At 41.9% G+C, this 25,472-nt stretch overlaps 1 protein-coding gene across 1 annotated transcript; it reads right to left on the bottom strand.

Moving 5' to 3' along the window:
• Positions 1-97: 97 nt before the first annotated feature.
• Positions 98-21,004, bottom strand: LOC147113405 (uncharacterized). The gene is made up of 5 exons (XM_085994416.1): positions 20,197-21,004; positions 19,171-19,467; positions 13,665-13,737; positions 3,998-4,170; positions 98-1,461 (listed from the first exon to the last, which is right to left on the bottom strand). The coding sequence occupies exons 1-5, from the start codon at positions 20,251-20,253 to the stop codon at positions 382-384; spliced, it is 1,680 nt and encodes a 559-aa protein (XP_085850542.1). The 5' UTR covers positions 20,254-21,004; the 3' UTR covers positions 98-381.
• Between the last annotated feature and the right edge of the window lie 4,468 nt (positions 21,005-25,472).

Here is a 25,472-nt window from a genome sequence, read left to right as displayed (position 1 = left end):
ACAGATATTTGCATTTTATTTGGTGTTTTATTCAGATCAGAAAATCTAGATTTTGTTTTTATTTCACCACTGAAAAATACAACAGTAAGTCAGGAAGTAGAAAAAAATCACATTTTATTGTATAATCACAAGAATGCATTTTAGAAAATTCAATTGAAATGGAACCAAAGTATCAGCATGAAACACTATACAGTATGTAGTACTTCTGCTGACAGTGCTATAGTACAAATACATAAATAGAATTTTTGAAAACTTAGACTATTTGCCAGAGTACTCATTGATTAATATTTACACAAATTCAGATTTTCTTGTATTTTTATAAACTTCCCTTAAGCGTATAATAAAAAATAGGGACTACTTCCAGTGGGTCAATTTTACAAATTATGAATCATTGCATGACTGCCTATTGCAAATGATTGATTCCACGTTGACATAATCACTTTTTTGCTTGCTTCCTCTTGGAGATGGTACATTTTTAGGTGGTCTGGGAGGAGCACCTTTAATTGTCTGTTTTGGTACAGCGTAGTCATCTGCAGATGGATTGTATGGATATTCATAGCCAAAAGAGTCATTCAGTCTGCCTTGCACTTTCCATGCTTCACTTAGTTCTTTTGCTTCATCGTAAAGTGAAGAATCATCACTAATTTCATATATGTGCTCATTGTTCTTGTGATTTGTTTTTTGATGAAGCACATTGGTGCATTTTGGTATATTGGATCCACTGTACACAGTATCGTAAAGAGATTCAGGATGCTCAGTCATTACAATCGAAGGAATATTCTTTTCAACAAAATTATTTTCATTGCTAATTGAATGTATTTTGCTGGGAAACATAAAAAAAGGCTCATTGATTTGGTGTGGTAGGATAACCCCTCTGTGGGATGTGAAGCTACTTTGCTGTCTTCCTATTTGTCTTGGTATGGATTTACTACTGCTTGCTGGTTCCAAAGGGAGTGTCAAATGAACCCCTCCTGGACTTGTTTCTGAATATAGTGTAGTCCTATTCTCTAGTGTGTCTGCTGATAATTTAGAATTTACTTCACCGTGTGATGCAAATAGAGGAGATGATGGGAAACTGTACTGAAACCTGACTGGTGATTTGCTTAGTGGACTGTGTGCCTGATTATCTGGAGAAGTGTCATAACACAAATGATGCATGCCTTCAGAAACATCTGATATTATAGAGGATAATTTTTTGGATAGTTGAGATTTGTGTTCAGCAGCATGCTCCTTATGAGACCGTGTGCTACCTGAATATGGCTTGTAAGTAACAGAGTCCAAAGGGAATAGATTGTAATTTTCTAAAGGATCAGAATTGCAACGCTCCTCTTCATTGTCGGTCTTTTGCGTCTTTACAGCAGCATTTACAGACCTAAAAATCTGTGTCCCTTGGTTAGTTTCAAATTCAAACTTGCCTGGACCAGATTTGCACCTTCTTCCAGATTCAATTGAAAACATTCTCTGAAAAAATGTAAACATTATTGCATATGAAATCACTGTATAAACATTATAATGTTAATTCTGCAATACTATTCTGCCAACAGGATCATATTAAACACTATAGCCCCAGTTCGCTGATCTGCATTCCTTACCTGCTGGGATTATGGGATCATGGAATTATTCCTTACATCTTGCCTCCAATATCAACAAAATACACCTTTCAGTTTTCATAAAATCATTGGTCCAGAAATTCTGTCGTGCAGGGGGCGCAGGGTGCATTCTCTGCGCCAGAATGGGGAGGGCCTCAGCTGCCCAGATATTGGGCCTCGGCCCTCATGATAATGGAACTGATGCAGCATCACAGCCCGCCAGCGAAGAGTAGTGAAAATTCAGGCTGCTGCTAGTGTCACTGCAGCCTCACGTAAGTAGGTCCGGGGATCGGGTCGGGGAGCATGGGGATCAGTTGGGGCCATGGAATACAGAATCAGGGATTGTGGATTTGAGAATCAAGGGGCCAAGGAGCGGGGAAGACGGGCTGAGAGTTCAGGGGTCAGGGGCGGAGAACGGGATCAGTTAGGAGCAGCAGCAATCAGTTTCTTTAGTGTGGGGTCGGGCTTCACATTCAGGTAAGCTACTTACCTTCTTGGTTGGGCCTAACAGACAATCCTTAGGAATAACAACAGAAAATGCTGGAAAAACTCAGCAGGCCAGGCAACATCCGTGGCGAGAAATTAGAATCGACGTTTCGGGTCTAACCCTTTTTCAAAACTGGAAAGGAAATGAAATGAAATAGATCGAAAGGCAGGGCTGGGGAGGGAACAAAAGAAATGAATAGACATTAAGAGGTATTCAAAACGAGATGAGATGGTGATAGGACTAGTAAAGAGACAAAAGACGGCTCAGATTAGGTGTGAAATGTACAGGCAGAATGAGAGACAGCTGCCATGTAAAAAAAAAGAGGGGGGGGGGGGGAGGGAAAACCCAAAACAAAGGGGTGGAAAAAAATTTTTAAGTAAAAATGTGATAGGGGCCGAGGTTATGATCTGAAATTGTTGAACTCGATATTGAGTCCGGAAGGCTGCAAAGTGCCTAATCGGAAGATGAGGTACTGTTCCTCGAGTTTACGTTGAGCTTCCGTGGAACAATGCAAGAGGCCAAGGACGGTGAGGTCCGAGTGGGAATGGAGTGGTGAATTAAAATGACAGGCGACCGGAAGCTCGGGGTCACCCTTACAGACTGAACGGAGGTGTTCCGCAAAGCGGTCACCCAATCTGCATTTGGTCTCCCCAATGTAGAGGAGACCGCATCGTGAGCAGCGAATACAGTATACTAGCTTGCAAGAAGTACAAGTAAATCGCTGTTTTACCTGGAAGGGGTGTTTGGGGCCCTGGACAGTGGGAAGGGGGGAGGTATAGGGGCAGGTGTTACATCTCCTGTGCTTGCACGGGAAGGTGCCAGGGGAAGGGGTGCTGGGGGTGATAAAGGAGTGGACCAGGGTGTCGCGGAGGGAGCAGTCCCTTCGGAATGCTGAAAGGAGGTGAGGGGAAGATGCGTTTGGTGGTGGGATCACTTTGGAGGTAGCGGAAATGGCGGAGGATGATCTGTTGAATGTGGAGGCTGGTGGGGTGAAAGGTGAGGACAAGGGGAACTCTATCGTGGTTACGGGAGGGAGGGATAAGGGTAGAAGTGCGGGAGATAGAATGGACACGGTCGAGGGCCGTGTCAACCACAGTAGAGGGGAATCCTCGGTTGAGGAAAAAGGAAGACATGTCGGAAGCATTGGTGTGGAAGGTGGCATCGTCGGAGCAGATGCGGCGGAGACGGAGAAACTGGGAGAATGGAATGAGTCCTTACAGGAGGTGGGGTGGGAGGAAGTGTAGTCCAGGTAGCTGTGGGAGTCAGTGGGCTTGTAGTGAATATTGGTCAATAACCTATCCCCAGATAATCCTTAGGCTTGGTTTCCCTCAAGTGTCCTGGCACTGGTAATCTCTGGACAAACCAATCTTGGAGGGGAATTCAAACAGGCGTTGGACCCCTTATTTACATATGCAAGATGCCTAACGTCTGCTTCAAGCATGGGTAAAAGATGCATATTTTTTGTTCTTACCCATGTAGTGGGTGACGCTCTTCCGGTCGGTGTGTGCGCATGCTTCCTACCTGCCATATTTCCTCCCTGCATCACCTCTCTCGCACTGGCGGGCTCCCTCTTGATGGCAGGAATTACCCTGGGAGCCCAAAATATAATAAGCCCTGACCTAGGAAAAACTTTTCTGCCCAGTTTAACAGTGGGAATTTGATCAAAATCCATATTCCCATGTCCTTCTACCTGGTGGAAAACAGTAAAACATTTGCCAAATTCCTAGTGATAATCTCTCAATGGAGTTTGGCACACTAAACTGAGATGACATAATATTCAATGAGTATCACTGATCAATGACATGTGAGTGATAATCATTACATTCATTTGATAAAAGTTGTACATCACAATTTAACATTCTGGACATATTCTAAACCTATTTAAATATGTACTTGTAATTTAAAAATAAATGAAGAGTACCTTGTCACCACCAAATCTTCTTAGAAACATATAAGGCCATTCATATATTACTTGCTCAGGGATGATATTTTTTAAAATCAGCGCATCTTTGTCTGCCTTCAGAAGATACATTCCACTGAGTTCACATCTCTCTGAAGCATCTGTTCTTCTTATTGAGACTTTATACTCATTTACTGAAAATAAGAAAGTAGAATCAGTAATTTCACCAAGAGTTTTATGGGTAGAGTGAAATAAAATGTAACATTAGTCATTGTCAGTGCTTAGTTAAACCTACTCCCCTTTTCTCCCCTCCTATCCTGAAAACAGTGATTCATGCAGGAACAGGACTAGCAGGATGAGGACAAAACGGAGGCCCCTCAACAGAGGAGGAGACTGCCTTCTCTAGCAGCTACACAAAGTGGACCCAGATCTTTGTAATGCTGCATTCAAAACAAAAATGCTTTCAAAGCATGATAGACTGTTGCAGTCATTGGATAATGTGCTAGCAGCTTCTGCACCAAAGACATCCCACATGTGTAAGGTGCTGATGCATGAAATTGAAAGCTTACAGATGTCCTTGTAGTGGATGTTAGCTCCAGGGCCATCAGCTGTGCAACCCTTCACAACTGACGCCTTGTTGCCAGTCTTAGGTTCTCTCGTGATTGCACAGGTTGCTGCAGTACAGGTCTTAATGGGACAGGCTCACAAAGAGGTACCTCAAAAAAGGGAAATAGTTGTCAGACCCAATGCTAACATTACAACAGTGACTACACTCCAAAAAAGTACTTCCATTGGCTGTAAAGGGATTTGAGATGTCCGGTGGTCGCAAAAGGCGCTATATAAATGTAAGTCTTTCTAAACCTGTAGTGGGGTCTGACAACCATCAGAGTTATGGCCAGAATGGCATAGAGACAATTGAGAAGGGGTCAGTTGGAACAGACCATTAATGGTGGTGCTTTCTCTCCAGATGGCTGCACTTACACATTTATTCCCCCCTCTCCCCCTGGAATGTTGGGGACACAATGAAAGGAGAATGTTTTCATACCTAGGAATTCCACCTGGGTCTGTAAACCCATTCAGCTAGGTACCTCCGAGTTGGGTGCTCTCCTACTCTTGATGTTGTCTCACCACCCTAGCATCCAACAGAGCTTCTTGCTCATCCTTTTTTTCCCTGCAGACAGCATGCGTAAAGCAAATTCTACACCTTATACTAGTGTTCTCCCAGCTGCCAAAATTAGCAGGACAAAGTAAAATGCCTTTATTCCCAACAAAACAAGGCTGTTATCTCAGTTATACAGTTGTTTTAGCTTACACGAAGACTCGGACCTCACAGTGTCCAAACAGCTCTTGGAAAGACCATAGTACCATCTTTTATGGGGGCAGCTTGCCCACGATCTACAACTGGCACTGGATCAGGAAATTGGGTCATAGCTCATAATCATGTCAGATTAGTGGCAAGAATAACAGATTTGCATGGAAATGCTTCCCTCATGCGCAGCACTGTGGATACTTTCAGGGATCACATCAGGAAACTTGTAAGTAGCACTATTGGAGCTGAGACCCTATGTTGAAGCTCTCCTTCCATACTTGTGGTTCACTGCTCCTCTCCAGGTGCTCCTGGGATGCTAGGGTCAGGAAATTGGCCCAACCATTACAAACAACTTTTTCCACAAGTGGTGACTCTTCATTTATGCTTAAAACCAAAAAATTATTCTGAGTGCAGCCTGGTATCCTTGTTTTATAAACTACAAAGAATATAAGTCCCAAGATAGTTAATCTGACACTTCTACTACCTTAACATTGGCTAAATTATACTGGTAATATAGCAATGATTTCAGTATATATCAATGATTTAGACTTCAATGTAGGCGGCATTATTAAGAAGTTTGCAGATGATACAAAAATTGGCCATGTGGTTGATAGTGAGGAAGAAAGCTGCAGACTGCAGGAAGATATCAATGGATTGGACAGGTGGGCAGAAAAGTGGCAAATGGAATTCAATCCGGAGAAACGTGAGGTAATGCATTTGGGGAGAGCTAACAAGGCAAGGGAATACACAATAAATGGTAGGATACTGAGAAGTGTAGAAGAACAGAGGGACCTTGGAGTGCATGTCCACAGATCCCTGAAGGTAGCAGGACAGGTAGATAAGGTACTTAAGGCATACAGGATACTTTCCTTTATTAGCTGAGGCAGGGAGGTTATGCTTGTAGTGTATAAAACGAGTTAAGCCACAGCTAGAGTACTGTGTACAGTTCTGGTCACCACATTACCGGAAAAATGTGATTGCATTAGAGAAGGTACAGAGGAGATTTACAAGGATGTTGCCAGAACTGGAGAATTTTAGCTATGAGGAAAGATTGGATAGGCTGGGATTGTTTGGAAAAGGAGGCTGAGGGGAGACTTGATTGAAGTATATAAAATTATAAAGGGCCTAGATAAAGTGGATAGGTAGGACCTATTTCCCTTAGCAGAGAGATCAATAACCTGGTGGCATAGATTTAAAATAATTGGTAGAAGGATTAGAGGGGAGTTGAGGAGAAGTTTTTTCACCCAGAGGGTGGTGGGGGTCTGGAACTCACTGCCTGAAAGGGTGGTAGAGGCAGAAACCCTCATCACATTTAAAAAGTACTTAGATATGCACTTGAAATGCTGTAGCCTACAAGGATACGGACCAAGAGCTGGAAAGTGGGATCAGGCTGGATAGCTCTTTTTCAGCCGGCACAGACACAATGGGCTGAATGGCTTCCTTCTGTGCTGTAAATTTCTGTGATTCTATGATATTTAGATTCCTGTAATAATGAATTCAGTAAAAGCAGTGACTTTAAAAAACCTCCTAAATTATGAATATATTTAGTGCTGAAAGAAGTAGTATGCTCTGAGACACATGTATATTTGAGAATAGAAAATAGATCTGTTAATATCACATTTTATAACAAGTGGAAAAATACAATTGCTTATCTATTACAGAAAATACGTCATACCAATACACTTAGGTCAACCAAAATATTACCCATGTCCAATTTAACAATGGAAAAAAAAACCTCAAAACCTTCCACCTCTGCTTGTAATCTAAAGATGTTTCAAGCACATAGCTTTTGCAATCTTTGATGGAAATTATAGTGTTCTATTTTAAAATAGCATTTATTGTTACAGATATGTACTGTTTCTTTGATTACCTCTTCCTTCCTCCTGTTACAGACATTTGGTGTTATTTTCCATTGAGGTCAACGCACGCTGACAGATATACGTGCAAAATTGTTGCTCTTAATGACGTTATAAGATGTGCAATCGTAAGTATAAAAGTTAATAGCCAATCAGTTACTTTTACCTATTCTTGAGAGTTATTTTTCATACATTTATAAACTCTTAATACAGAAAATATAGTTACTACAGCCACGTCACATAATTTAAAAATAACAGAGACTAAATTAATTTGTCTTTAGAGATATGAAGAGTTCTCTGTTACAATTGTAATTAAGAAAGAACTTGCATTTATATAATGCTTTTTCAGGACATCCCAAAGCACTTTACATCCAATAAAGTGCTTTTGAAGTGTAAACAGCAATGTAATGTAGGAAACGCGGTAGGCAACAGCCAATTTGCGCACAGCAAGGTCCCACAAACAGCAATGTGATGTTTTGAAGTAACGTTGGTTGAGGAATAAATATTGGCCAGGACACTGGGGAGAACGCCCCTGCTCCTCTTCGAAGTAGTCATGGAATCTTTTATGTCCACCTGAGGGGGCAGATCGGGCCTCGGTTTAATGTCTCATCCGAAAGACCACCAACAGTGCAGCACTCCCTCAGTACTGCACTGGAGCCTAGATTTTGTGCTCAAATCTCCAGAGTGGGACTTGAACACACAACCTTCTGACTTAGAAGCGAGAATGCTACCACTGAGCCACACCTGTCACGATTAAGGTCAGTTAAAAAAAACTGTCTTTTGGAACTAGATTGACAGTTGTTTCCAGACATTTTAAATTTAGTTTGGTTTTGGTGGTAAACAAGCTTACAAAATAACATTAAGAATAAGGGCAGGATTCTCCTCCATGATCCTGCTCCAGATTGGGCTAGATAGCGCAGAAAATGAAGCAAAATTGGGCAACGAGGCCTACCCTCATATCTTTGCCCTGACCTCAAGTTTCCTCCACTCATCCTAATTGGGTAAACTGTTGGCCGCCTCCTCACTGTCCGCCACATGTAAATATGTCAATGCCTATGGGGAGATGGGTTCTGGCAAGTCACCCAATTTCCCTGCTTACTGTCTCCACCAACCCCAGGCCCTGGGGTCGATAGGACCTAGTAGTGGCCTCCTCGCCCTCTGTATATGTCCCAGTCACTAACAGCTGAGTGCTTGGCTTAAAAATAATCACATTCTTCACTTCCAGCGTTCCGCCTCTATGAGTGCTGCATGGGCAGTCTTGCTGCAGTGTCACCCGTACTTTGCGGCCTTGCAGTGCAAGGCTTTTTCTCAGTGGCAGGAATCCCGCTGAGAGCTTGCTGTGCATACTTAATGACCTCCAACACAGAAAAATGGGTCGACGTTATAGCGAGGTTGGGGCAACAGGTGGAAGTCCCACCCACTGCAATACCAGCAACAAGGGGAGAATCCAAAGTACCTTACTAAATTAATATTCAGTCTTTTTGTTTACCTGTTTATTTTGTACAAGAATTGTAACTTTAGATCTGATTTGCTAATGCCACATGTACTTCTTACCCTAAAAGGTTATACAGGTATTGTCAAGAGAAAAGGCAGGAAGTGGTCTGATTTATGTAAAATGACCATAACTAAACACTACATTCAGTCAATATGATTGTTTGCCAACTTGACTGATAAACATTATTTTATTACATTAAACTAAAAGTGTGTTATTTTCAAATGTTTTAACTATAGGAAATGTAAAATCTATTCAAAATGTAGGAGATGTATTTCTGATTACACCTCTGAAGCACTTTTCTACGTTAAAGGCACTATATAAATGCAAGTTGTTGAGATTAAACCCAAATGCATAGTCACTTCACTAAAATGCAATGAACAGAGACTCCTGGAAAACCAGCATGCACAAATCATTTTCTATTTAGTACTTGCGGTCCATTCTTTCCACAAACAACTACCATAGCTTTCTTTATATTCCATGAGAACAAATATAGCACAGTGCAGTCAGGGATTGATGTTAAGATGGGACAATATCATTTTCTCTAGTACGGTAATATTTAATATGGGGATTTTTCTATAAGTTGACATATTTTCTGAACATTGCTAGAAACCCTACTTAAGACAGACTTGTGCTGGATTTCATGATACTTTCCCACCTGATTTTGAGCAGCATGGTCCGTAACCTTCAGGGCTACGGACCAAGAGCTGGAAAGTGGGATTAGGCTGGATAGCTCTTTGTCGGCCGGCGCAGACACGATGGGCCGAAATGGCCTCCTTCTGTGCTGTATATTTCTATGATAAAATGGGGCAAAACCAGGCACTGTGGCCTACTGCCTATTTCCTGCCCGGACATTGATTTCCCTCCCTTCACACCAACTGGGATGGCCACAGCTGCCCCTTTCCAACCCACCCCATGTAGATAGCAGGGGACCCAGGGCCGGATTCCCAGTCAATTTCCCTCCTTGCCGCCACTATGTTTGAAATGAAACCCCCAACCCAAGAAAATGGTTTGAGTTTTGGCAGGGTTACTTCAGCAGGCAGAGGTGCTGCCCTTCCGCTACTCCACCTAAAAGAGCAGAATCCTGCCCCTTGATTTAAAAAAACATTGTAATAATTTTCTTTATGTGTGTTCAGTGGTATTCCATTACCTTCTGTGTAGTAATAGATGTGTTCAAAAAAATACAAATAAGCCAAGATAGTGACCAAAGGAAGAAACAAGAAAAGAGGGAATAGTATAGTCTTGCAGAAAAGAAAGATAAACCAGGAAAAATAAATCTATAAATGACAAAATGTAAACAAGGCTTAAAAATTGACTCAGGGATTGCAACTTTTAACTCCCAGCGATTGGTGTCAATAAAAAAACAAATTACAACGTAATGAAGTTAGTAAAAACATTATTCAACAAAGCAAGTGAGTAAATTCATGCATGAATGTGGATGTGGATTTTATTAAGGGACAATTAGATACTGTGGTTATCTTCAATGATGTAGGCAGATAGAAATTTGAGTTGATTTTCAACTCATTTTAAGGGAAAAAGTACTTGGCTGCCAACCTCTGTGGATTAATTCATAACATTAACACAAATATTTCTGGCAGCAGAAAAAACAATGGGCCTGAATTTGCAGTCAGAGGAAATCTACACACCTACCTGATGGTCCTGGATCCATGGAGACTCGCGCTCCCGGGATAGAGGCCCACATATCCCAGGGCCGCAGGCGGTTCATAAGCGCCCCTGGGATCACGTGGGCCGGCCCAACCAATAAAAGAAGGGGGTTCCCCATTCTTGCTTATGTGGATTCTGTACGTCTGGAATCCCCATAAGCATGAATGGGGATCACATAAAAAACACATTAACATAACAAATACATAAAAAAAATTACATATTTAAAATGAATTAAAATACAATATTATTAAACATTTAAAACAAAAATTTAATTTTTTGAAAAATAAATTTCAATGTTTTAAAGGGACTAAAAATAACCTTACCTTATTTTACAGGTGTTTTAATGTTTAAATGATTGAAAAGAATTATTTTTATATTCATTTAAACTTTTACGCTGGTAAAAGCAGGCCTTACGCCTGCTTTTACCAGGCGTAAGAATTTCACGAACATTCGCTGGGCAGAGGTTGGGCAAATCCACCCGCGGATGCCCTTTTCCCCGAGGATGGCTATGATCTGTCAAGAAGATTCTTGACAGATCGCAAGTTCCAGGTTTTCACGCATCCGCTTCATGTGTAAAAACATGGAATTAGCGCGACCCTAACGAGCGTGTACGCACCCGTAGGGCCTGCAAAATATGAGCCATTATGATTGGTCACCTTGTATTTTTCTCCAATGAAAATTTTGTTGTAAAAAATAACATCCTTAAACAAGAAGGAAATTCAAGGATAGGTACTTTATGCAGAAAAAATATGGCATATTAAGTTTGTTATCTGTCAGATAATATCATTATACCTGCCATTTTGGGTGATAAACAGCTGAAAATGTCATTCACTAAAGACATGCAATGTAAACCCAAAACCTCCACATTGGTTTTACAGTATGTGTAAAGTAGTCTCAATTTATTTTTAGGCATGAAAACCAAAATGTCTTTCTCTGACAAAATTCTTGTGGTTGGAACATTACTGTCAAAAAAAAGTTTCCTAAACTGCCTTGACACGTGCAGAATGTCGAAAGCATACCAATAACTTAAAATATATTGCTAGACAGCATTTCAAACTAATATACGAACTATAATGCAACTCACCAATTTCCCAATGAAGATCATGTAGAATGATAGAATGGTACCTAACTTGGCAGTGGTTCCTAAATCTCTCTGGTGTATCCTGGGTTTATGAATGTCCAGATATTTGTTGGGGAACAGAGAGCACTTAGTTCATTAGGGAGTACAGTATTAGATATTCAGGAGATCCCTATATCAGTAATATGATGACCACTGCAGAATGGTGACATTGAATACGTCTGGTATCACGCCAAATTCAAAGTAAGAGTCAATAATGGCAGTTAGATAAGCTGGTATGACTGTTTTACTAGTGTCAATTGGGCTCAATGTTGCTTCCTGAAAGAAGACAGATGTAATGAATGTTCCTTAGTATCAGGTGGGCATGGATATTAAGGAATGGCCAATTACTGTGGTTAGTGGTACAATTAGTGGGTTTTGTGGTTAGCGCCAGTGCTGAGACAATGAAAGCTGTCTCAGTCTTGAGACTACAGGGTGAATATAACTCCCTCCCAACACATGCAGGGACTTTGTGGCAACAGCACAATCCAAATTGACCATATAGATTCTTTAATTATTATACATTTCCATGTTTACTTATTGTTAATAAATGCAATCCTATCTTGCACCAGTACCAATCAGACACAAGTACCCTTGCTGGACGTCAATCTAGTACTCAGAGCCAAGGCTCCGGTTTCTGCTTGCTCAGGCTGTCTGGAATGGATTCCGAATCTGACACTTCTGACTCGGAGGCAGAATCCAACACTGAGCCAGTGGTCACTCCATCCAGATGCGAGTACCCTGCTGCATGTCAACCCAGTATTTAGAGACCACATTCTAGTCTCCACTCACGGGCTGAATGTACAATAGAAATGCTGATGTCAAAAATATCAATGTACCACTCTAGTGATAGGTGATTAATGTTTTTCCACCCTTATTGAAATGGAAGCTCTTTCATATGACCTTAGCTTGTCAGTATTTAATACCAGTGATCACAATGTAGTCAGGGTTTGAATTGTTTCTTTTGTTTTACTAAAACCTACCAAAAGCTTGACCTTGAAATTACACCGTGGGACATTGCTGTACAAACAGTTATCGTATTCCCCTCTCCTTTATTTTAGTGGAGCATTGACCCATTTAAAATAAACTTTAGTATCTAGAGCATCATTTCAGGACCCTTGTTTCTGATCCATTCAGTAATACATATTTAATACATAATCTATTAAAATCATTATTAAACTCAGTTTAATAAGCAGCAAAACCAGTACAAATTTCCAAAACCAAGTTATATTTAACACTCAAGGGCATAATGATTTAATTTAGTAAGGTATACAGTAGCACTGTCAGAAAACAAAAGCAAAACCTAATTATACATCTTTTATTGGTATTTTTGGAATCTGAATGAACTCACTGATCTATATTTAACTCATCAGGCACAAAACTAGAATGGTAGGTGCTGCAAAATGTACTCGTACATCTGAAAATAAATTTGCTAGATGGCTATATTAATTTTTAAGTTTGACTTTGGTGAACAAAACATACATTTCTTCATTCCACCTTCACAGCTACAAGAATGACAACATATTTAATTTGAGATCAAACCATTATCACTGACCAGAAGTGAGTGGATTTCCTCCTTCCACCCTTCCCCATTCACACATGCAAATCGTTGGCTGTTAATGTTTCACATCATCCTGTTCTAGATGAGTAGAGAGCTTATTTTGTGCCTTATTGATGCCCAAGAAGCCTTCATCTCCCCCACACATAAATTGAGGGTTACTTGGTTTGGTTGTGATACCTCACCATAACCATTACAGATGACTCCACGTTTGCCCAATCTTACTGTTTTTTCCAGGTTAACTTCAACAGAACTTGAGTTAATCTTAAACTACGAAGCCTAAGAAGAAGACTTCTTTTTCCCTACAAAACAACGAGCAGTACTCGGGCCATCCTGATGAGTCTGTGAATTTATAAACTCTTCACATTATTTGGTTCTTCCTTTGACCTTATTTCAGTCAGTTACTCTGACAGCTGATCGAATTTGTTTTTCTGCTATTGTCTTTGCGTGACAAACTCTAAATACACTTCTCTATTATATGACTGAGCAACATTCAGTATTGAATAATGTGAAAGTAAATGATAAAGAATACAACATGAGCTATTTCTTTCAATTGCAAAATGTGAGTCTTGCTATATTTTAATTGAAGCAAAATGCACTCCAAGGGTTAATAGTAAGATTCAATTTATAAAGCCTGTGGAACATTGTTAAATGAACTTATGATTATGAAAAGAAAGAACCTGTGCTTTACCTCCTTCATGTGAACAGTAGAGTTCATTTTCTTTCATCCTCATTTCCATCCCATCTGAATCCTCTTGAGAATGCTGAATGAAGGCAGGTTTCACAAATGAAAAGGTATGAAATTAGTCTTTCCATTTGTATGAAAATAAACAAAAACAAGACATAAATTCCACAGGATTTTACATATCTATTTATATCAAGAGCGGCAAAATACTGAATTGTATGTTTTTTACCCCCACATGCAAAAATTCTGGGGGGGGTTTGTGGAAATGAAACTGTTGGACAGATATTTCCATCTCATTTAGATAAATCTTTATCTCTATAAATCTAAATTTCTATAAATCTTTATATCTTTAGATTCTTAATCTTTGAAATACTTTGCGAAAGTAAAACAAACTATCTTTACACAAATGGGCACAAATCAGAATGTATTGCTCCTACAGTGTCTCCCTCTGACACTACTGTACTGAGCAGTGATATCCCAGCATAAGTCAATAAGACTGATTTAGCATTCCTGTGCTCCCAGTACAGAGCAATGGTTGTGGCAAGCACATTATAGGAAATTTCAGGCACATGGCTAATTATTTTTCACCCATTAAAATTAAGACAGAAAGTCTGAACAGACAGGCTATGTGCCTGTGATTATCTGAGTACTGATCTCTGCCAGAAGCATGGGAGCTGTAAATTGGCCCTAGTGTCTTCAGGAGAAAAGGGAAGGAAATTGGAAAGAAATAGAATAAATTTAATTAAAGGGTAAAGAAACAGTTCTTACAGGCAGTACATATTGTTACCTCAGCATGGAGTCCCTGAACTTCCCTCTAGCTGTCTAGGGAGCAAGATCTTTCAGTGTGTCTGGTAGCCTCAGACACAAACTAGAGGGAGCGAGAGGAAACAAAGCCCATTTCATCCCTCCCTTGCCTGTGAATGTTGGGGCTTAGACTACTGAGCTGTCAATCAGTTGCTACTTTGAATGAAATGTTGACCCCCTTCATAGGGTCACATGCAGCCCCAATACAGTTCATTCAGCTAAGCCTTCCTGCCAGGCATATTGAATGAAAACCTAGGGTACCAACTGCTCTAGGATGTGCTCAACAATGTTAAATTGTCTCAACACTAACACATCATGCAAAAGTAAATGGTTTTAATGGTTCTCCTATTTTCTTTCAGGATAGTCCATTAACATTCCAAATGCCTTGTGCATCTGTAGGAGTTACCCTTTCTAAGCTGAACCTATCATTATATCAACAACATAATACAAATGAAACCAAAAATTCCTTCTAGGCCAAATAGGTAAAAGTCTCAAAATATCACACCTCTGTTGGTGGATATCTTCAATATGTTGGCAATGGAAACAATATGAAGAGTCTATTATCTATTAATTGAGTGATGTGTCAAAATTAATATTACTTTGTTTTTACCGTGTGCATTTTCATCCACTTCGTTAAAAAGAAATGTTATTTATTAAATGTTAACAAAAGTGTCCCAAGTATTTTTCATGACCATTTGGAATTATATGTTCCAACATTTTCTTTTATTTTTCTCCCTTTCTTTTGACTCTCTGTACTAATCACCATTCCCAGCTCAGAGAATGAACTGTTATCAGTTCCATGGTATCTGGAAATGCCTATCTTGATAGTGGCGGTGTGATGAAGTCGATTTGTAGACAATGTGAGGTAAGCTTGGAGCATCCACAAATGAGTCCCGGTTTTTTGACAGTTGTGGAGAGGTAGCAGATCCAGGAACTGTTCAAAGATAGCATATCAGCAGGCACACTGCTAGAGCTGGTCCAGTGGAATCAGAGGGATATACATTTGCCGTGGGTGGCAGCATGAAATGGGCAATAGTGAATTTTACACGTCGCCCAAGGCATGCATGTTGCAGATCACATGATTCACTTACTTCTACCACCATTTATTTTATTTTCAATAAGGCATGAGTGCCAGATGTGTACCTGATGCATTTTCATAAGTAAAATTGACCAAATAAGGCATGATTGTCAAAGTTAGTCTCACAAATAGAAAAAGAGGGGGTACAATCAACCTTACAAATGGATATATTTATTGTATCACAAGTGCTTATGAAATATTTCATTTCTAACTCTTGCAATAGGAGTTTAACTGAAAAATAGTATTTTTGTCGTTTTAAATAATAAGAAAATTAGGTGAATATTGCAAATGCATGATTTTTACTTCCACTGCCATTTCTGTGCAACATGTTGTAATAAGGAGCCCTAGTAAAATTGAAGTCAATGGGAGTCGGGGGGAAAACTCTCCACTGGCTAGAATCATACCTAGCACAAAGGAGGATGGTTGTGGTTGTTGGAGGCCAGTCATCTCAGCCCCAGGACATCGCTGCAGGAAATCCTTAGGGCAGTGTCCTAGGCCTAACTATCTTCAGCTGCTTCATCAATGACCTTCCCTCCATCATAAGGTCAGAAGTGGGAATGTTCACTGATGATTGCAGTGTTCAGTTCCATTCGCAACTCCTCAGATAATGAAGTAGTCCATGCCCGCATGCAGCAAGACCTGGACAACATTCAGGCTTGGGCTGATAAGTGGCAGGTAACATTTGCGCCACACAAGTGCCAGGCAATAACCATCTCCAACAAGAGAAGGTCTAACCGTTTCCCCTTGACATTCAATGGCATTACCATCATTGAATCCCCCATTAAACATCCTGGGGGTCACCATTGACCAGAAACTTAAATGGAACAGCCACATAAATACTGTGGCTACAAGAGCAAGTCAGAGGCTGGGTATTCTGTGCTGAGTGACTCACCTCCTGACTCCCCAAAGCCTTTCCACCATCTACAAGGCACAAGTCAGGAGTGTGATGGAACACTCTCCACTTGCCTGGATGCGTACAGCTCCAACAACACTCAAGAAGCCTGACAATATCCAGGACAAAGCAGCCCGCTTGATTGGCACCCCATCGACCACCTTAAACTTCCACTCCACCACCAGCACACCATGTCTGCAGTGTGTACCATCAACAAGATGCACTGCAGCAACTTGCCAAGGCTTCTTCGACAGCACCTCCCAAACCCACGATCTCTACCACCTAGAAGGACAAGGGCAGCAGGCGCATGGTGGGGTTCCTAATGTTAGGCCCTAGATCTGCACAGGAAATGGGACTAACGCTAGTTTCAGGCATGTGCCATGGACAACTCCGGGACACTTTACCAATTTGGCATGCAGTGCTCTCCTGGCATGGAATGAGCTTGCACGACCCTTAGTGCCTGCTTTTTTGCCTGAAAAACGGGTGCTGCACAATCAAATTTCTATGCCTATAACAACAACAACTTACATTTATAGAGCGCATTTAATGTAGCAAAATGTCCCACGGCACTTAACAAGATATCAATAAAAACATTTTTGACATCGAGCCACAAAAGGAGATATCAGGACAGATGACCAAAAGCTAGGTCAAAGAGGTAGGTTTTAAGGAGCACCTTAAAGGAGGAGAGCGAGATGGAGAGGTTTAGGGAGGAAATTCCAGAGCTTAGGGGCTAGGCAACTGAAAGCACAACCACCCATGGTGGAGCGATTAAAATCGGGGATGCACAAGAAGACAGAATTGGAAGAGTGCAGAGATCTCGAAGGCTTGTGGGACTGGAGGAGGTTACAGAGAAAGGGAGGGGGCGAGGCCATGGGATAATTTGAAAACGAGGATGAGGATTTTAAAATTGAGGCGTTGTTGGACTGGGAGCCGGTGACGGTCAGCAAGCACGGGTGATGGGTGAACGAGATTGAAGCAAGTTATAACTTACAAAGACAAACTTCACTGTATTATCACCAGTCCACTTAAAACCCAAGCCTTTTTTTAGTCATAAAAACATTACATACAGTTAGTAAAGTCACTGTTTTATTACATGGTTCTTATAGGAGAACACGTGACACATTGAGATTGGTACAGTTAAGAGCAAGCTGTAAACCATATGCTTTGGTGGTCAAAGTAAATTAGTGGCATCCTTCAGGTCATTGGGGCACTGTTAATCCTACCTGCCCAGCAGAAAGTGGACAGCTGGGCAGTTAAAATGCCCCGGGTGACTTGCCCACCGATTTACTGCCTGTGTTGTGCGATCCTAAGTTTAACCTGCTCTTCTGGGAAGGTATTAAAGGCTCCTGCCTGAATTCTCCTTTAAATATGCAGATCGGGTTCTGATGATGTTATCGGGCTATGACTACAATTTTAACTCTGGCCTGAGCGGAAAAGCCACTGCAGCTTTCTCTCCAGGTGAAGACACGGGAAGAGAATACGGGACCAGAAGAGGCCATTTAAGGAGGAGCAAGAATACTCCTCCAGGCTCCACAAGGAAAGTTTTGATTTCCCCTGCCGTACACCCCCTTTCCTCCCACCGGCGAGCTGCCAGTTTCTGGCAGGCAGCTGACTGGCACCATGCAGATGATGCCCGAGAGTTAAAATTGCCCAAGCCTCACACTGCTGGGCTCGTTTGGCACCCCCAGCCATCCGAATCCCAATCCCATTTAAAATTCCCCCCATTGAGTCAAAAGGGCCTCATTGAGCTGGGTCGTTGCCCTGTGTGAGTCTTTCACAGCACAGTGAGTGAGGATGTCTGAGGAGAATAGGTTACCAGTAAAGGGCTCCAGACTGCCTGGTGATTTCAGAGCTTCAGGCAGCGTAATAGATTTCATGTTCCAATTGACATATGTCCCACAAGTGTTAAGCAGATGTTTGTTGTAGAGTGGGTTCTCTTTCATCATGGGGAGAATGCATCTTCTTGTGGCTAGCCGAGATAGCTGCATTAGCTTACAAATTGCAAGACCTAACCAATTTTTTTTTATTTACCTAGTTTTCCCTACTATTCTTTTCCACCTTGCACCATAGACCTTGGTCCTTCACCTAGGTTTCAGCTTATCTATTTAATCTTGTCCCACAGCCAGAACTGCCTGTCATCTGTTCTTTATTGGATTTAAATTTTGAATTTTAAAAATTACATTCAAATCTCATGGTGCAGTAGGCAGGTAGAGAGGCTGATTCATAACAATTTAGTAGTAAAGTAAGATGTAACATGAATAATTTTTGTAACATGAATATTTTTTTAAACAATCAATATTTTATCTCCAGTCATCTAGTGGATGGGGAAAAGATGACTGAATCCTTGATGGTCAATTAAGTAGCATCCAATCACATGTAGCTTTATGGGTGGAATGTATCCATAATCCTTGGTGCCCTAGTGATGAGTTTGCATCTAGTTCAGTCAGTCTAGAACCAGCATGTTTTTTTTCCCCAGATAGCCAGAGCTTTATTTATGGATCTGGTGAAGACAAGAAATTTGGCATTCTAACTCCTAATGCCACAGAAACACGAACAACCATCCTCACTGTACATTAGCTGTTCAGGAGTGCTCTAATGCTAAAGACGTTTTAATGATGTGATAAGGTGTTGTATAAATATAATTATTTTATTTTATTCTTTATTTCGTAGCTCTAGAGTGCACCATATTTATACACGGCAGCCAAATTATTACATTTGTCATACTCCATATTACTTACTTGGAAAGCAGTCTCTCTAAGTTTCTGTACCCATTCGATGCAGTCGACTTTTTCAGTTAAAAATGTATACAGTTTCGAAGTTGTCTCCACTGAGAAGGCGCTTGAATTCTTTGAGCAGTTTTCTGCAGCAACCGAAGATATTCGGACACAGTCGCTCATTCGAATTAACTTTCTGTCCATCCTTCTTGTATTCTGCTTCTCTGATAAAATTGAGCCCTCTTTGAACTCAAAGTACTCAAGACGAGCAACAGACTGATTGCTCTGGGAGTAGAGGAAAAGCCAAACTCTCTTCCATTTCTGTGAGGGGGAAAATGTGAATTCAGGATGTACCCAGATGTTTAACTTACATCATTTATTTGAGAATGTTAAAGTAGAGAAGTACAAATCTCAAAAAAGTAAAAGTACACAACGCCTAGTGCTGTTAACCATTCGTAAGTAGACTGACGTTCAGTAAACGTTAAAGCAATCAGTGGATCCAAGGATTTCACTTGTGGAATTGCACATCATGAATTCTGTTTGCATGCAGTAACTTCATGCGGAAGTGTTTGACCAACTTTTGTTTAAAGTGTTCGTCCAACACGCAACTGAATCACTTAAAACACGCCGATATGTGTCACTGATTCGCAACGCTTTCACGCAAAATAAAAACATGCAACTCATCTCCCTCCCCAGTGATTTTTTTTTTTTTTAAATGCACGCTGATTTTTAACAATTATACAGCACATAGATTTGCTTTCTCGTTTAAAAGGACGGTGCTGCGCTGTTTTTGCAGAATCGTGTAAATAATTCGTATGTATGGTGTCAGTAATTAAAAAATAGATCGAAGTAAAAATATTAATACCATAAATGACTATAAATATGTGATGTGCATTCCTCGAAATGCCCTTTTTGGCAGGAGAAATATTTGCTATTATCGACTCATTAATTATAGTGTCCGGCATATGAGGTCAGCAGGTGGGTGCTGGGAAAAATTGTTATCCGTATCTAGCGCAAGGTATACGTTGTGTGTTAAGTAAAGTCAGATACCTTCCTGAACTTCTGCTGCTGCATGTAGAGCAGACCTTCTTTCACCGTGTCTTCCATGGCTGTGTATTGTCCTGCAGACACTTTGAGGGTAGTGTTCAATTCTATGGTGGCGGATGTGCTTCGTTTCCGCTTCGAGTTTCCGTTGGTTTCCAAATAAAAAGCAGTGGCTCATACACCCGAGGTATTGGGGGTGGTGCTATATTTTCATTGTTTTCTACTATATATTATAACGGCCCGGAATTTGCGGTTGTGATGACGGTGAAACTGTCAGCGTTCGCCATCATTACAACTGCGAAACTGACAGCAATTTCTGGCGTGCGCAGTTAAACGTGGAAATCCAGAAGTTGCTGTCAGTCATTCCCTGCGCCTCCACAGGGCGTGCCCACTGAACTCCCTACAGACCACAATCAATTAAAATCACTGAACTGACAAGCTTAAGGGCCCAGAAATTCGGGTCAGGGGCTTCCCACAGGTGTAAGCCCCCGACCTGCACTTACCTTGCGCGCAGGCCGTTGAGCTGTGGGCCCCCGTGGAATTCCGATCCGGGGCCTGGTCCAGCTGCTGGCGCGCAGTGCTTGCGTATCCCAGGGGCGCAGTTAGTTCAATGCGTCCCCTGGGATCACTTGGGCCATGGGGAGCCAATCGGAGCAGGGAATGCTCCATTCATAAGTTTGACAGGAAGAGCTGTCAAAACTTGGCCCAGAAATTCGGGTCGGGGGCTTCCCACAGGTGTAAGCCCCCGACCTGCACTTACCTTGTGCGCCGGCCGTTGAGCTGTGGGCCCCCGTGGAATTCCGATTCGGGGCCTGGTCCAGCTGCCGGCACACAGTGCTTGCGTATCCCAGGGGCGCAGTTAGTTTGACGTGTCCCCTGGGATCACGTGGGCCATGGGGAGCCAATCGGAGCAGGGAATGCTCCATTCATAAGTTTGACAGGAAGAGCTGTCAAAACTTAGAAATACTACGGGCCCCAAAACATCACTAAATCTTCAAATAATTTTTTTTAAATCACATTTTTAAAATAAACTATAAATTACATGAAATAACTATTTTAAACAATAATTTAAATTTTTGAAGAAAATAATTTTATTTTCTAATGGGGCTAAAATAAACTTACCTTGCTTTAAAGTATTTAAAAATAATAAACCTGTGGAAAAAATGTTTTAATTTTAATTAATTCACCACTTACCTTGTAAAAAGCAGGCCTTACGCCTGCTTTTTAAATGTGTAAATTCTGGAGACTTACCCTCCCGGGAAAACCTGTAAAAAAAAACGTAAGTTCGATGCACACGCGTAGCCTCTCCCGCGCACGCGTTCGACCTCTGAACCCCTGCTTTCAGGGGAACGGAAATGCTGATATCCCGCGCATGCGCAGTGCATGCAGGAAACCAGCACTTCCATTGGGCCTACGGGTGAGTATCCCGTGCGTACTCACCCGTGGAGACCCGAATTTCTGGGCCCTTAAGAACTTCAGCTTTTATGTTCTAATATCACCGTTAAAAAACCCCGAAAAAGTTAAGCCTTGTTCAATGAGGTGTAACTGGGTTTTTACATAAGAACATAAGAAGTAGGAGCAGGAGTAGGCCATACGGCCCCTCGGGCCTGCTCTGCCATTCAATAGGATCATGGCTGATCCAAATCTAGACTCACGTCCACTTCCCTGCCCTCTCCCCGTAACCCCTAATTCCCTTATCTGCTAGGAAACTGTCTATCTCCATTTTAAATTTATTTAATGTTGCAGCTTCCGCAGCTCTCTGGGGTAGCAAATTCCATAGATTTACTACCCTCTGAGTGAAGAAGTTTCTCCTCATCTCAGTTTTGAAAGGGCAGCCCCTTATTCTTAGATTATGCCCCCTAGTTCTAGTCTCACCCATCAGTGGAAACATCCTCACCGCATCCACCCGATCAAGCCCCCTCACAATCTTATATGTTTCAATAAGATCGCCTCTCATTCTTCTGAACTCCAATGAGTAGAGTCCCAACCTACTCAACCTTTCCTCATACGTCAACCCCCTCATCTCCGGAATCAACCGAGTGAACCTTCTCTGAACCGCCTCGAGAGCAAGTATATCTTTTCTTAAATATGGAATTAACGTCGTACTGAGTCATAACTACTGCTGAACAACCGTTCTGGCCCTGAAAAACTAATTTTATATCTCCAATGTCAAATTTTTCCATTATGATAAAAATTCCATGGTTTTTAATATATTAAAAAAAAATTAAGTTTGTTTACATTTCAGCTTCTACCTTAATCCCATGTGTATGTCCCAATCTTTATTTTGCTCTCTGTAAAATGATTAAAAAGTGAAGGATAATCAATGCATTTTACTCAATAACAACAGAAAATGCTGGAAAAACTCAGCAGGCCAGGCAATATCCGTGGAGAGAGAAATAGAGTCAACGTTTCAGGTCGAAACCCTTCGTCAGGACTGAAAAAACACAGGAAATGAAACAGATTAAAAGGCCAGCTTGGGGGCTGGGAAATGGGGATGAAAGAACAAAAGAGAAGTGAAGAGACATTAAGAGGTATTCAAAACGAGACGAGATGGTGATAGGACTAGTGGAGAGACAAAAGACGGCTCTTGTGCATTTTACTTCCTGATTTGCTGTCTGTGAGAATTCTTCAATGTCTGCTTAGCCAGCTTGATGACAGCACTGTTGCTGGATGCTGGAGATCCCCTAGACTTGGCGCCAAATTCAAATTAACGTTGGGAGAGGTGGGAAGCCATGCTACAGAGATTGCTAGATCTTTGTAGGCAGCTTTCTTCGAGGTCAGCGGCACGCACCATCACTTCGCTGCTGACTGCAAAATCTAGGTCATTATTGAGGTATTTAGGGCAGTAAGCAATGGACACTGGCAGAGGAAATCTGATTTGTGTTCCTATTAACTGAGTGCTATGACTTGGTGGGTGTTATTTTGGCCAAATGGTGAACACAGGCGCTAAATGGAGGCAGGCATGCCTGTTTTGAAAGTCCGGATTTAGCACACAATTTTGGTCCTGATGGCTGATTACCATAAATTGAACTTGCCTGGAGGTGCTAAACACACACCTGCAGGTTTAGCATTCAGGTGCTGATTAAACGTAATTTTCGTGGAGCAGTGTATCTAAAGGTGTGGAGTGCTCTGGCTGACACACAGCGGCACATTGCAGGATGGCTCAGGGACCAAGGGAGAGGGCGCACAGGTTCTCGAATGTGGCACTGGAGGTTGTGGAGGAGGAAGGATGTCCTGTACCCACAGGGGGGAAGGACGCCACCTCGCCCTCCTGTCCCTCTCTTCTGCAACAGCTGGTGCTGCTCTGCCTGGCCTCATGTCCTCCTCCCAGTCCTCGTCCGGACCAAGGGAAACCCCTAGCAAGATGCCCATGGCCAAGCACACCCTTTCTCCTGGTGACTCCAATAAGGTGGGGTAGCACAGCACTTCTTAGGTGAAGTCCTCGGAGAATTTCCACAATAACTGTTGCTCGAGTGTTGGTGAAGTCTTGACAAAGTGTCTCAGAAAGTCTCCTGATGTATTTCAGAGGTCCTCTTCACAGCTCCAGCAGCAATGACCATGAAATGGTGAGTATCCCTTTAAGTGGTGGGTATCCTGATAAGTAGGGCTTGAAAACGACACCAACACCATGTTTACTCCCAAACAGTTGGTCGCTGTTAGGAGAGGGCGTTAGTTGAAGCACTAACCACCAAAATGCCATGCAATTTCTTTAATGAGTGCTAGCAGGTATTTTAAGTGGCAATCAGTTGTTTAACAAGCCTCCGGGCAGCCGTTCCTAGTGCTGGCTTCAACTCCTTTACCTTGACCAAGATGACGTCTTGCGCTAAACGTGGGCTAAACTGGTGTTTCAGCTTAAGACCCCATATGCAAATTGAGTCCTACCATTTTAGGTCAGAACTGGTTGCGTGCGCTGTGTACACTCTCATCAGCTCCATGAGTGATGGAGTCGAAGAGGCCTAGCCACAAAGCTAATCTGGGCTTTTGCCACCCTGGGACCACCCCCCGCACTTATCTTGCTGGGGCGGCCCAATATGGCGAGGTTTTATTCCAGCGAGCTGCATCGGGATGCCTTTTTGGAGCCCCACAGCTTGCTGACCTGATGTTAATAAGGCCAGTGCCTCAGAATCGTGGCCACGGGTATGGTTTATTTTATTATCGCGCAAATAGATGTGTGTATCTGGTTGTATTGATATCTAGCTTGCATTTGGGCATTAGTGAGAGGTCTCAAATGGAACAATTTGGTTCCCCCAAAAGCCATCCTTGAAGTCGATTAACCTGTTCAAATAATGCATGTAAATTACTAATAAAAGGTCAACAAATCATGTATTCACCCCAGTTACTTGACAGATTTTTTTCGAAACATTATAGGCTGCCTGCAAATTGAGGGAATAGAATCCCTTACAATTGATGTATGCTTTTGGATTGACTCATAGTGATCTTATCTCCCATGGGTATAGTCTACCATGCCCAGAAGAGGCAAGCAATAACATTAAACCTTTGCTTATGGCCAACTTGCCTCCATATCCTTGAAGAAATAAATGAACCTGCCAACCTTCCAGAGCAGTGAATCAGTCAGCTTCTTGATGCTATTTTAACTTTTATTTTGTTCTCTTCTTAAGGTGATATCCAATCCAACCATAATAGCAAACAGCCCGGGCTGTTTTTGAGGATGTAACTGGTAAAATAGTTAAGGGAGAACCAGTGGATGTGGTGTATTTGGACTTTCAGAAGGCTTTCGATAAGGTCCCGCATAAGAGATTAGCATGTAAAGTTAAGGCACATGGGATTGGGGGCAAGGTACTGACTTGGATAGAGAACTGGTGGCAGACAGAAAGAAAAGAGTTGGAATAAACGGGTCTTTTTCCGAGTGGCAGGCAGTGACTAGTGGGGTACTGCAGGGATCGGTCCTTGGAGCCCAACTATTCACAATATATATTAATGATCTAGACAAGGGAACTAGGTGTAATATCTCCAAATTTGCAGACAACACAAAGCTGGGTGGGCGTGTGTGCTGTGAGGAGGATGCCGAGAAACTCCAGGATGATTTGGACAGGTTGGGTGATTGGGCAGAAGCATGGCAGATGCAATATAACATGGATAAATGTGAGGTTATCCACTTTGGTAGCAAAAACAGGAAGGCAGATTATTATCTGAATGGCAATAGATTGGGAGAAGGGGAAGTGCAACGAGACCTGGGTGTCCTTGTGCACCAGTCGCTGAAGGTAAGCATGCAGGTGCAGCAGGCGGTTAAGAAGGCAAATGGTATGTTGGCCTTCGTAGCA

Source organism: Somniosus microcephalus, chromosome 8 (genome assembly GCF_052327205.1).
Source record: "Somniosus microcephalus isolate GS21.2 chromosome 8, FLI_Smic_1.0, whole genome shotgun sequence".
In the NCBI taxonomy this organism is placed as follows: Eukaryota; Metazoa; Chordata; class Chondrichthyes; order Squaliformes; family Somniosidae; genus Somniosus; species Somniosus microcephalus.
The sequence above is the reverse complement of the archived record's forward strand: the minus strand, read 5'-3'. Positions and strand labels throughout refer to the sequence as shown.

What these genes read in the sequence shown, in the direction of transcription:
- LOC147113405 (XM_085994416.1), bottom strand. Translation starts at nt 20,253, where the DNA reads ATGGAAGACACGGTGAAAGAAGGTCTGCTCTACATGCAGCAGCAGAAG. An exon ending in AGCAGCAGAAGTTCAGGAAG is followed by an intron (nt 19,468 to 20,196) that starts GTATCTGACTTT and finishes TCCCCCTCACAG; the next exon opens with AAATGGAAGAGAGTTTGGCT. An exon ending in GAAGATTTGGTGGTGACAAG is followed by an intron (nt 1,462 to 3,997) that starts GTACTCTTCATT and finishes ACATTTTTTCAG; the next exon opens with AGAATGTTTTCAATTGAATC.